We start from the raw sequence: 13,572 nt of genomic DNA on the forward strand, positions 1-13,572 counted from the left end.
GGTATTCAGATCGCCAATCACCTTGCAGCACTTGAAAAACACAGTGGATTTCAACAGGAGGAGAACAGCTCCATCACAACAATATGTCATTTGGTCATCAATCTGAATTCACAGAATGGCCTGAATTTCAAGCTGTATCCATTCTAAGCAGCCTAGAGACGGATGAATCTGATTGATGTTAATGCTTGTAAAAAAAGTGGAAAGAGACATTGGAAAGGTGAAAATGGCTATGAGATAATCATATTTAAAGGAATACATATACTGAGGGTTGTGTAACACTTGAAGTATATCCAAGTGTCAGTGAGGAAGAAAATAAAGTTTCACAAATTCCCATTATCTACTTCTGCAAAAACTGCAACATTTAGCCCACATCTTACAAAGAAAAAATAAAACATGATATGACCATTGTTTTTCTGACAGCGAAATTATGAGCTAAAGTAATAAGAAATTGAATTAGGTTTATTCCCTTATTCTATTAAAAAAAACAAGTAAAATAGTATTTTAAACAGCTGAGTTATAATGACACGTAAAAGGTTGGGAGAGCTAAGTGGTCTCACAACTAAAGAACCAGTCATTTCAAAACTTTGTAGTCTTGCCATATTTAGTTATGAACAGTGATGGACAATTAAACAACTAACAGAAGAAAGAAACTTCACAAACATCCCAATTGTCAATTTTGAACAGGGGGTGCAAAAGAAAGGATGCAGCACTGCAACCATGTTCAGCCAGAAATGCCAAGTGGGTGATCCATCTCAGTCACCTCCTCAGGTCCCCTGCATCATCACAAATGCCTTGCTTCAACCAATTCGCTTCACCACATGTGATTTTAAGAAATGCTGAAGGCACTGGATACAGCAAAAACTGGGCTTTGACAATATCCTGCTAATCCTGCTAGATATCTGTGTTTCAGAATTAGCCCTGCCATAGTCATCTGTTTCAAAATACCACACTACAAATTAGGAGCAGGAATAAGCCACTTGGCTCCTTGAGCCTTTCCCATTATACTTCATGGTTAATCTGATTGTGGCTTTCATTCTACTTCTCTTTTCTACCCCTATATGTTTTGAATTCCTTATCAATCAAGAAACAATGGAACTCAGCCTTAGAAATATTCAATGACTCTGCTACTGTGGGGAGAAGATAATTCCAAACAACAACACTCTGAGAGAAAAAAAATTATTGCCATTTTAAATGGGAAATTTTAAATGTGTTTAAACTGTGTCCACTAGTTCTAGATTCTCAAAATTCTCATCTTCTCAGCATTCAACCTGTCAATTCCTCTTAGACTCTTATAGGTTTCAATAAGATTACACTGCATTCTTTTAAACTCCAAAGGATATAGGCTCAATCTGTCCAAGCTTTTCTCATATAATAACACTTTCATCTCAGGAAGTAGTCAAGTGAAAGTTTTCTGAACTGCTTCTAATACTACTACATCCTTTCTCAAGTGAGGAGACCAAAACTGTCACAGTACTCTAGATATAGTCTCACCAACATCCTATAAAAGTTTAGCAAAACCTTGCCTTGTTTTAATTCCATTACCCTTGCAATGAACAACAGCATTTCATTTGCATTCATAATCACTTGCGTACCTGCATGCTAAAGCTTTGTGATTCACTTATCAGAGCACCCATCATGGAGTTTCACAACCTTTTTCCAATTATCTAATGTACTGTTAAATAATCCTCTGTCAAAATGGATAAGTTCACATTATACTCCATCTCCATTTCTTCCCCATTCACAACTTATTAAAATTCCTTTGGAGACTCTTTATGTCTTCCTCACAGTTTACTTATTTCTGTGCCATGAACAAATTTAGCAACAGTACAGCTGCAACACTGACATCTATTCAACAATGTGGAAAATGACCTAGACATGTTATGTGCACAGAAATCAGGCTGAATTCAACCTGGACAATTACACTCTATAAGCCTTCTTTTGGTCAGCATCAAAGTAATCAACTGTGTTATTGACAATGCTTTCAATTAACACTTTCCCTGTAATAACCAGCACATTGATGTTTAGCTTCAGTTCTGCCAGAATCACTTGGCTCCTGACTCAATTAGAGCCTTGTGGACAAAAGAGCCGAACTCAAGAAAGGAAATGAGAATGACTGCCATTTAAAATGGGCGGCACAGTGGTTAGCACTGCTGCCTCACAGCACCAGGGACCCGGGTTCAATTCCCACCTCAGGCAACTGTCTGTGTGGAGTTTGCACATTCTCCCCGTGTCTGTGTGGGTTTCCTCCGGGTGCTCCGGTTTCTTCCCACAATCCAAAGATGTGCAGGTTAGGTGAATTGGCCATGCTAAATTGCCCGCAGTGTTAGGTGAAGTGGTAAATGTAGGGAATGGGTCTGGGTGGGTTGTTCTTCGGAGGGTTGGTGTGGACTTGTTGGGCCGAAGGGCCTGTTTCCACACTGTAATCAATCTAATCTAATCTAAAAATTAATGTTGCTTTTGACCAGGTGTGATATCAAATATAAAGGTTATGGCTATAAGAGAAGTTCAGATACAGATAATCCTGAGGCAAGTTTTCAGAACCCTATCAACCATGTGCAAAGCACAAGTCAAGAGTAATGTAGAAAAGTCAACTACATGCTTGGACAAGAGTGTCGCTAACAATACTCAAGAAACTTGACACCTTTCCAGTCAAAGCATTCCATTGATCAGAACCCCATCCACCAACTCAAACTTTCTCTTCTTCTCCCTCTGGTGCAGTGACAATATGCAGTATAGCAACTCAACAAGGCCTCTTCAACAGTGCCTTCCAAACTCTGACCTCTAACACCTGGAAGGACAAGGTTAACAGACGCATGGAAACACTACCATCTGCAAGTTCCTCTTCAGTCAACACCAACCTCACGGGAACTATATCACCGTTCCTTTACTGAAACGGGAAAGAAGTCCTGGAATCCAGTTTCCAGCAGCGATGTGGGTGAACCTGCATCAGGTGAACAGTCACCAGATCTAGATGGCTGATCAAGTGAATGAATGTTGGCCTTGTTAGTGATATCCACATTCCAAAAAAGAAGTAAAAAATTATTAACCTATATAGGGGGCCCGGTTCTGAGCAAACATTATTCAATATTCCAGGTAGAATTACATTGTTTTAGCATTTTTCTGGTGAGTTAGTGGTTAAATGCATATGTTGTGTGGTTAGAAGCCTTAGTTCTGGTTGCCTTTGTATAACGACCTCAGCACCAGAGGCGCTGTATTAAATTAGCAACAGAATGCTGGGCCATGGGAGAAAATCATTCGTCAATGTTTATACTCTTGACTGTTGTACAATCTGATTCTGAGAAGTTTATTTGTCAAGACCTGATGAGAACGAGATCAGGTGATAATGTCCTTGCTGTAGAACGGTCTGCAGAACACCACCATTTGGTCTGCCTCTCACTTGTGTTCATCCATGAAATGTGATTTCAGTCAGAAGTATTCGTTTTTCATGGACAGATAGATGATGATTGCTTGGTTTATGACCTTTGAAATATTACAGCCGAACATTAAATCAACAAATTAGGATCCCTGCCTGAACAGTTATAAATCTTGGGGCTAAATTTCCATTTTGTTACTGCATACTGCAGAGTGGTTTTCAGGTTATTCAAAGTGCCTGGAAACAACTTGAAAACAGTCACCAAGGCAACTCATGTTTTCCACACAGCCACCATGGTCCTCATACCATCCATGCCACCTCTATAGCCACTAGCCCAGTATCCAGTGTTGGGATATCACACGAGCCATCTGGAAGTGAGAAAAATAACAATCCAATACACCTATCACTCATACAGTCTTATTACTGAGAACAATTTCTTATCATAAAACTCAGTCAAAGTTTTCAAATCTCAAGGGTTACACATTTCTATTCAGACTCCACATTAAGATAGTTAATCCTTTAATGTTCTCATTAAGCTGTCAATCAAACTGTGAACTCAGAACCTCTTGCTAAGATAACTGTCATCTCTGAAGCTCAGCCAAACATTCATAATATAATACTAGCCCTTGAGGAAATATTAAGGAAGAACTCTGTTGAGACTGCATGATCAATGTTTTATTATTTCTAACCTGCAAGAGATGGCCAGTCAATCAATGCAGTTCATCAGAAGACTAGTCCTAGTCCTTCCTAGTCCTTCAAGTGTTTTTACTCCTACTCCATCAAATTGTGACTTCTACATTACAGGTTAAGCCTCCTGCAACAGCCAACATGGAGTTTGTTCGAACTCAGCATCAAATTTTAGGTCTCCACTTGCACTAAGCTTTTGTTCCCATCTTCCAGCTGCAAACAGTTATGCACTTGCACCACCCTCTCAACTTTACATGATGGATTATATTTTCACGATTCCTTGCCTGCAGTCTACAAATTTGATTTTCTAATATCATTATCAGTTGGTCATAAAAATTTCAATGAAGCAAAGCTTCCACAGCCGTGTCAACAATTCTTGCTGAGTTAAAACCATTTCTGGTGTTTGGATCTGATAATGCATTCACAATGGGATCCCACTGCACACTTTAAAAAAATCCAACAGAACTCAATACAATAAAGTTTAATGCAGAGAACATACTTTGATGTCCTGCTATTTAAATTAGAACTAAAATCCAGATACATTTCAACAGGGCCTTCTCCCTGTTCCTTCCTCTACTGTTATTTCTAATCTGTGTCAATGATAATTGGATGGATCCCCACTACGACAGGATATTCCTCATGAAACTGGGTAGGCAACACACAAATTTAGAATGATTGCTCTTCAGTACAGAAGGCACTATCTATGCCTTTAATTAGTGTCCCTGTTATGTACCACAAACTGGATTTTGTGGAGGCAATAGGCTCTCACCTGCTGGTTGTCAAGTTAGCGAGAGACTGGTGTTGACTCCTTTGGAAAGGCCCACTCGAGTTAAGTTCTACTTAAATACTTAAGCTTCTGAAAGGTAGAGCAACCATGGATATCGTGTCACCTGTTGGAATGACTGGATTTCTAGGATTGAAAAGTGGCACTGGCCACATGTAAGCAACAGGTGGGAAAAAAATTCTGTGGTGGTGATGTTAGGGAGAGGATTGTAGAACAAGTCAGCAACACGAGAAGGGAGTGGCTGTCAGTGATGTTGAGTTCTTCTGTGTATTTGGTGGTGACCAGAAGCAGGTTGCATAATTTTACACGCTTGCATACTGCACATCAACTGTTTCACTTGCTACTAGATTAATGCCAGCGGTGCAGGATGAGCTGCCTAAGTAGTCATTAATTGCCCATTTAAAGGCTCCAACTGGCAGTGGGACAGGAGAGACAACTATGGGCCTTCCTGCCTCTGGCAGATTTTGATCGTGGTGGGAATGAGGCAGCATTCAAGTACATCACCATTTTGCCTAGTTTAATGACCTTCTTTACTTCAAACAGGTTACAAGTGAGGTCTAAAACTCTGCACCACATCTCTACATTGCTCTTCTCTTTCATTGGACAGCCAGTCTTCTGTGCCATAGGATTTTGATATCAATTGTGACTGTTCTTCCTTCTTACTCACCCTCTTAGAAAAATAGTACATCGTATTAGTTAGATAAGACCAGTGTTTGCAGGATCTCCTTGTCAACCTCTTCTTAATCCCCACTTTCTGGCTTTCTAACTGTTGTAACCTCTTTTTTCTAAACCTGTATTTTGCTCTGAAGTCTGACATTATCTTGGGTAAATCTGTTCAAACATTTCACCTCTCCCTACCACCCTTTATGTATTGGAGTCTCTTCAGCTCAATTACTCTGAGCCAGAGTTTTGAGATGGAGTCATTTCCTGCAGACATGTTTGCTTGATGGGAAGCAGTGAAAGAGAATGCAAATGAAACTCAGATTTACAAGATGCCTGTGCTGTGGGGAAACAAATGGACTCACCCCTCACACCAGATTTTCAATTCCCACGTAAGGTCAAAATCAGAGCATGTCTTTCATTTCTTGTTACATAGTAATAAACCCAGTATACAATTTTATCAAAAGATCTCACTCAGTTGCTGTAGTTTTCCTAGTCAAATAATTAGACTTGATGGATTTAAATGACTCAGGATAATTCTTAAGCGTGAAAATTTGTTTTCAGCTGAGTTGTCTCATATCCATCAAATAATCAACAGTTATAAAATAAACGGAGCTTAGGGTCAGCATATTAAAATATCCTTCATTCAGTTCAGTCATTTGCACTGAGACGTTTGAATAGTTTATCTTATTTTAATTCCCTTTTAATAATACAAACCCATATATCAGTCTAACTTAAAGCTGGCCTGGAGCTAGATGTAAATTACTCTTTATTGCTTTACTGCTCAGTTTCAGTGTATATTGATTAAAAATGATCCTGGATGGGTGAAAGAAGACCAAAAGCACATGACAATAAGACAATAGACTATTCAATTTCTCTTCTTCACAACCCTCTGCTGAAAGTACCAAAGATATTCCTATAACATGGAATTTAGAAAGACCATCATTTAAGCACAGGATTAGTTCTCAAAAGGACCTCAAGTAAATAATCAATTGCATGGAGAAGAAAAAAATGGGTGTTTTCCTATCCGGATAAAGTAAACCAATGAAGCAATGTGCCAGGGGACACTGCCCATAAATAACAGAAGTGGTCCAACTGAGATAATTGTTATTCAGAATTCTTACATTACCTTGTTGTACTTTGTCAAAGGGATATCAAGTCAGCAGTTAAATCTACAAATGTAAAGTTGTAGTTACCAAAGACAATTATAAAGATGGGTTTGATCACTTAAGCCCCTAACAAAATTCATAATTTCCCATCATTTGGCAGCCCTGCAACAAGTTCCAGCAAGTATAGGTTAATAATTGAAACAGCAAGGATCTTAATAATTTTGTACCCCCAAAATTTTAATTTATGCCTCCAGCATGAATCCACCATCAAGCACATCTTTCACCTTCCCTCTCCTATGAACTTTTTGAAGGGACCTTAGCTCTGACACACTGCGCAACTTCACTATCGCCTCCAAAATCATCATCCATTTGTCACAGCACCATCCTATGCAGTTGCAGGAAGTGTAACTCATACACTTTTACCCCATATATAATAATATATAAAAATATTTTGTAAATTCCACTTTGGAAATAGAACCAGTATGAACTCAAGATTGAGATACAGACAGACACTGACCTCACACCTTTAATGCATTGTCTGAGCGGAGGTGTCACCTTTTGTTATAAACCTTAAGTTATCTTGAGAAGGTGACTAAAAAGAAGTTCTGGGATTGACATAGTAATGAACCAAAACCTGCATTCTAAAAGATGTAAGACTTAACAATCCAGGTTTGTTCAATATATCACTGTATGACACAGTAACCTTTTGCTATAAATTCTGTGTCTTATGATCTTATACTTCACAACCACCTGATGAAGGAACAGCGCTCCGAAAGCTAGTGCTTTCAAATAAACCTGTTGGACTAAAACCTGGTGTTGAGTGATTTTTAATTTTGTCCACCCCAGTCCAACACAGCTCCTCCACATTTTTCAATTAAGACTCCTGTATTCCCTCTTCACAATGCAGTTTTCTCTACCTTAGGGAGAACAAGTGCAGACTGAGTGCCTGCTGTGTTCAGTCTGTAAGCATGATCCTGACTTCCCACTCACTTGCCAATGCACAATGTTGCTCTCATGGTCACGTCTTTATCCCAGGCTTGCTGTAGTGCTCCAGGGAAGCCCAACACAAGGTGGAGGAACAGCACCTCATTTTCCACTTAGGTACTTTACAGTCTTCTATATTCAATATGGAGTTCAATAACTTCAGACCATGAATGCTATCCTCCATTTGATATGCCTTTTTCTTCTCCCTAGTGTCTGCATTTTGGTTTCAGGCTTCTGCTTTCATTTAGACCTAACCTATATTCTGCCATATTAACCATTACTCTGGATTCGTCTTGTCTCTTCAACCATTATCACTCTACAGCCTATTAATCTACCACACTTGTGAGCTCTAACTTCCATCACCCACTAACCATTCCCTAACATTCACATTTGTCTGATTTGCTCCTCCCATTTTCTTCAACAGCATGAAATTAATAAATTTCCACCTCTCTTCAGTTCAGAAGAAGTTATATTGGATGGAAACATTGACTTTGTTTCTTTCCCCATTTATGCTGTCAGCAACATTTCTTTTGGGCCATGGATGTATGCAGCCATTTCAATGTTCTGTGCATGACGATTAGTTGTGCTGATGCCAATCACAACACTGACTTCTGGCTTTGAAAGTTACCGTAGCACATGGACCTTGGAGGTCAGCGCAGAAGAACGAAAGGAAAATCTGGGGAAATGCTGGCTGCCATACTTGCTGAATTTCTGCAGGACTTTCTGTTTTTATTTCAATTTATAGAATTGCTACAGTGGTGAAATGCTCCCAGGTCATTATAATAATTAGAAGCTGATTTCAGGTACGTTGCTTTTACTGCTGTAATACAAAACTAAAGCATTAAAATAGCTGGAATTAAAACTTTTTAAAAACATTGAACTGATCAATAATTAAGTCGACAACCATTCAGTCAACATACGCACAGTAAAGATCAGATGATCTATATCTGTGATGATGGTTGAAAGATAAATATTGTCCTGGGCGCCTTGAATAACTCCCTTACTCTTGTTTGGAATCATTTCATGGTATCATTCCAATTGAAACGTCAGACAGGTCCTTGGTTTAGTATTACATTTAAAATATAGCACCTCTAAGAGTGACACTCCCTCAATATTGTACTGAAATGTTTTTCTTTGTTCTCAAGTCCTGAAGTGGGGCACGAACCCACAACCTTCTGGTGAGAGAGTTATGAACTCATGCATATCTGAGTCAGCAGAAATAATCTGGTGGGTGGCATACAATTTACAATCAAGACTTGTAAACAATGCAACCCCATTTAATGTGGCTGTTTATTCTAATAATGGGAGTATTTTATTACTGTATACCATTAGCCTACCTTTATGGTGTAAAATTAACACAGCTCACACAGTAGTTAAACTGAGGGGTACACTTTTATTTTCACTGACTGTGGCTTAATTCAAAGAATAACAATAATTGTCTTTTCATTCTCACACAGCATAAACTTTTAAACCAGGAACCACAAAATGGAATTTGCTCAAAACTGTGTAATTTTCAAAATGAAGGCATGTGCTTCAATCATTGTACAATCCCAAACATGTTAAATAGGGTTGAAATTTAAAAAATTAAAGGCACACAAAACTTTGTCCCTGACAAAATTAGATGAAGAACATGACTGATAGGGTATTTGTGCTGCAGATGAAGAAAATATGAATATTACCTTACAACACGCCAATACATAGATGCAGGAATAATATCCCTACAGTTTTCAATGGCCTTCAATATCTTTTACATGAGTATGAAAATAATCTGCATTTTGGTAATATTGCTAAAGAGTTTTCTACCAGAGATACATTGTTTTTGGCAGAGGTGTTCAATCCACAATATTTTTAATATCTCCCTATTTGTTGCAGTTAATGCTCAAGTTTATTCATAAACACCTTTGCAACCCCACTCCCCCGGCCCACCTATTTCCTTTACTCTTCTCCTTTCTGTCTATCTCTCAAGATTGAAACATCGATGATAGGAGCAGGAGAAGGCCATTCAGCCCTTTGAGCCTGCTCCACCAATCATCACGATCATGGCTGATCGTCCAACTCAACAGCCTAATCCTGCTTTCTCCCCATAACCTTTGATCCCATTCAGCCTAAGTGTTATATTGAGCTACCTTGTGATTACATTCAATGTTTTGGCATCAACTATTTCTTGTGATAATGAATCCCATAGGCTCACCACTCTCCGGGTGAAGAAATGTCTCCTCATCTCCATCCTAAATGGTCTACCCTGAATCCTTCGACTGTAACCCCTGGCTCTGGACACACCCACCTTCGCAAACACCTTTCTATCTCGTCCTGTTAGAATTTTATAAGTCTATATGAGATCTCCCCCCCTTATTTGTCTGAACTCCAGTGAAAACAATCCAAACCTAGTCAATCTCTCCTCATACATCAGTCCCACCATCCCTGGAACAGCCTGGCACACCTTTGCTGTACTCGAGAGAGAGAGAGAGAAAGAGAAAGCAAGAGCATCCTTCCATAGAAAAGGAGACCAATACAGCCCACAATATTCCAGGTATGGCCTCACCAAGGCCCTGTATAACTGCAACAACAATCCCTGCTCCTGTACTCAAAACCTTTTGTATTGAAGGCCAACACACCTTTTGCCTTCTTTATGACCTGCTACACCTGCATGCCTACCTTCAGTGACTGGTGCACAAGGACACCCAGGTTCTGCTGCACAAATCTCTTTCCTGATTTATAGCTATTCAAATATATTCATGTGACAAATGTAGTATCAATGTGAAGCACGATCACTTTGCATCAATGCTACAGATGTCATGTAAACGTAACCTACATCTAGAGTCAGCACAGTAGCCGTCACTGACACACAACTCCATGTTTGCATGAAACACATTTAGGGCTCAATTTTAACTGCAGCACAGGATGGGTTTCTGAATGAATTAAAATTGGGTCCTTATCAATTAAGGGGCTCGAGAACCTATTTATACTGAGATTTATGAATGTAATAAGTCCTTAATTAGCCTTTGTAATGAACTTCTCATCTGTGCCTGATGACTTGCTGAGGTCACCCAGTATTTGATCCCAGGAAATATGGCAGCAGGTAGAATCCAATGAGAAATGGGGTGAGATTATATCAAGGAGAAAGTAGGGACTGAAGATGCTGGAGATCAGAGTCGAGACTGTGGTGCTGGAAAAACACAGCAGGTCAAGCAACATCTGAGAAGCAGGAGAATCGATGTTTCAGGCATTCCTGATGAACGGCTTATGCCCGAAACATCGATTCTCCTGCTTCTCAGATGCTGCCTGACCTGCTGTGCTTTTCCAGCACCACATTCTTGACTGAGATTATATCAAGCCTGGATAGTTCTGCCAAGCTAATCAACTTATCAAATTCAATTCTCATATAAACTTGATTCTAAGCAGAAATCACTTGCTCAATAGAAGAATATTCTGGATATAGAGTCACATAGCACGGAAACAGACTCTTGGGTCCAACTTGTCCAAGCCGACCAGAGATGCCAGTTTGACCTAGGTCTATTTCCCAGCATTTGGCCCACATCCCTCTGAACCCTTCCTATTTATGTACCCATCTTTGTAATTACACCCACCTCCACCACTTCCTCTGGCAGTTCACTCCACACACACACACACACACACACACACACACACACACACACACACACACACACACACACACACCACCCTTTGTGTGAAAAAGTTACACCTTAGGTCCTTTTTAAATTCTTCCCCTCTCATCTTAAACCTGTGTCCTCTAGTTTTGGACTCCCCCATCTGGGGAAAAGACCTTGGCTATTCACCCTATCCATATCGCTCATGATTTCATAAACGTCTCCATATTGTAACACTGCAATAATCTCTCCGAGTTTGACAGCAGCTAACCCGAAAAAGACCACAAGGCTGAGAGCATGACCCAGGATAAGAACCAGTAATGGAGTTATCCACTGAGTTAATGTGGACAGCATCTCAGTCACTTTCCGTTAATACCTGCCAACAAGTGTCACTTGGCAGTAATCAAGAATATTATACAAAGATAGTAGCAGTGAACCCAGGTGATCTCTGGGCTATTAAATCAAATGGTTGTTTTACGAAAGGAAAAGGAGGAAAAAAAAAGTTTTAAAAAATTATAATTTATCATTTGATACAATCAGTCATTAGGCATTGACTTTGAAGAAAATAGTTCCAGAATCTTCATATAATTCTGGCTTACAAGCAAACTAATAATAACCACTGTTAAGATCATTTGTCCTGATTTAGTTTTCAACCAAAAGCCTGACCAATTAATTACTATGTTGCAACTGAAACTTGTAAGCTTGATTTGCTGAGACAGAATATTTTACGTGCAGTTGTTTTCATTTTCAGTAACCTCATGACACTAGTTTAAATTTTTCTGCAGGAATGTAATTGGAAAATTACATCCAAAATTCATGGGACTAATTCCCGTCTTTAATTATAAAAATAAAGATTTCATGTCACCTAACCATCATTTAGGCATAACAGCATGTCCAAGTATATGAAATTGTGAATACTTCTCAGTTTCTAATGCGACAAAAATGCATTGAAAGTAATAGAAAATGCAGTGGAACTCTCAGGGAAGTCAAAGTTTAAAGATTTGCTCAAGAGAAAAGCAAAAAAAATTAGAACAATTATTTTCTTTCCTGTTGCATCTAAAGTGCCTGATGCAATCTTATGCCAGTTTTGAACATTTACAAAGATATTTACAAGTGTACAGTTGTTTAGCATTAAGACAGTGCCATTTTAAAGAATTATGACCTGTTTGAGCATAGGGATTAATAGAGGAACGTAAAAGAGGAAGGAATTCAGGCGCAGTGCATTCAAGAGTGTAGCACACTGGTATCAAGTTTCTCTGATCATTGATGGTGAATTTTTTTTTATGCTCCAATTATCCATGCCTCTAGGCACAACTACACAGAAAATTCGACCCAGTGTCCAGATTATCAGGCACCCATCAGTACACAGATTCATTTCTGAAAAGAGTTGTGGTACTTACTTTGGATGTGTAAACTGGTCAATAAGGTTGACCTTCTCCACCAGGTCACCGCCAATATTTCGCACCAAATCATAGAAATCATTTTCTTCATATCCTTCTTTTGGAATCCAAAAAGAGATGTCATTTACTAATGGTGGGTATTTGCTGAGGGGCTGAAAAACAAATTAGTTAGAAATTAGTTACAAACAGGTTCTTTATTAGAACAGAAAATGTGGAAAAACTTGGCAGACAAATCTACAGTTAGAGAAAGATTGTTCATTTCAGGCCAATTCATTTGAAAGATATCAAAACCAGGGGAAAAAAAGTGGTAGTGCAGTGTGGAGCAATAGAAAGAGGAAAGAACTAAGGAGAAGATCTACTTCCCTTAACTCTGCCACATACTTTCCCTTGGTTTTGCCCATCACCTTGATCCATAATCCTGCCCCTTTCTCTGGATTTAAGACTATAAAGTGCTAATGGCAGCCAAGCAGGAAGCTGGAAGAACACAGAAGTCAAGCAGCCTCAGGAGGTGGAGAAATCAACATTTCAGGTGTAACCCTTCATCGGGATTTGGGGTGGGCGTAAGGGGAGCTGCAGTAAAAGGGGATTGGGGAGGAGGGGTCGGGTGCTGAGGTAGAATAGATGAACACAGGTCGAGGATACGACCCGGTTGGTCGATGGGAGGAATGAATCCAGTTGGTAGCTGGAAGGAAAGGTCAATCGAAGGAAAGGAAGGGTAGGGGAGGGGCTGGGAATGGTGTCAGAGGATGGGAAGGGATGTTATTTGAAAGTGGAGAACTCAATGTTAAGTCCTCCAGCTGTAGGCTGCCCAGGTGGAAGATTAGGTGTTGTTCCTTCAAATTGCAGTCTCATTCGCTCTGGCAATGGAGGAGGCCAAGGATGGTCATATGGCAAGGGAGTGGGAAGGGGAATTAAAATCAGTGCTGACTGGGAGGTCAGGTTAGCCCCTGCGGGCTCAGCTGAGTTG

The 13,572-nt window shown here is 39.6% G+C and overlaps 1 protein-coding gene across 8 annotated transcripts in view; it reads right to left on the bottom strand.

Moving 5' to 3' along the window:
- The window catches only part of fars2 (phenylalanyl-tRNA synthetase 2, mitochondrial), a 457,813-nt gene that overhangs the window by 107,797 nt on the left and 336,444 nt on the right, over nt 1–13,572 (bottom strand). For all 8 annotated transcript variants that reach the window (XM_072560441.1, XM_072560442.1, XM_072560438.1 and 5 more), the window contains one exon: nt 12,606–12,757. In XM_072560441.1, the coding sequence (XP_072416542.1) occupies nt 12,606–12,757 (152 nt within the window). The remainder of the gene's footprint in view (nt 1–12,605; nt 12,758–13,572) is intronic.

Source organism: Chiloscyllium punctatum, chromosome 41 (genome assembly GCF_047496795.1).
Source record: "Chiloscyllium punctatum isolate Juve2018m chromosome 41, sChiPun1.3, whole genome shotgun sequence".
NCBI lineage: Eukaryota > Metazoa > Chordata > Chondrichthyes > Orectolobiformes > Hemiscylliidae > Chiloscyllium > Chiloscyllium punctatum.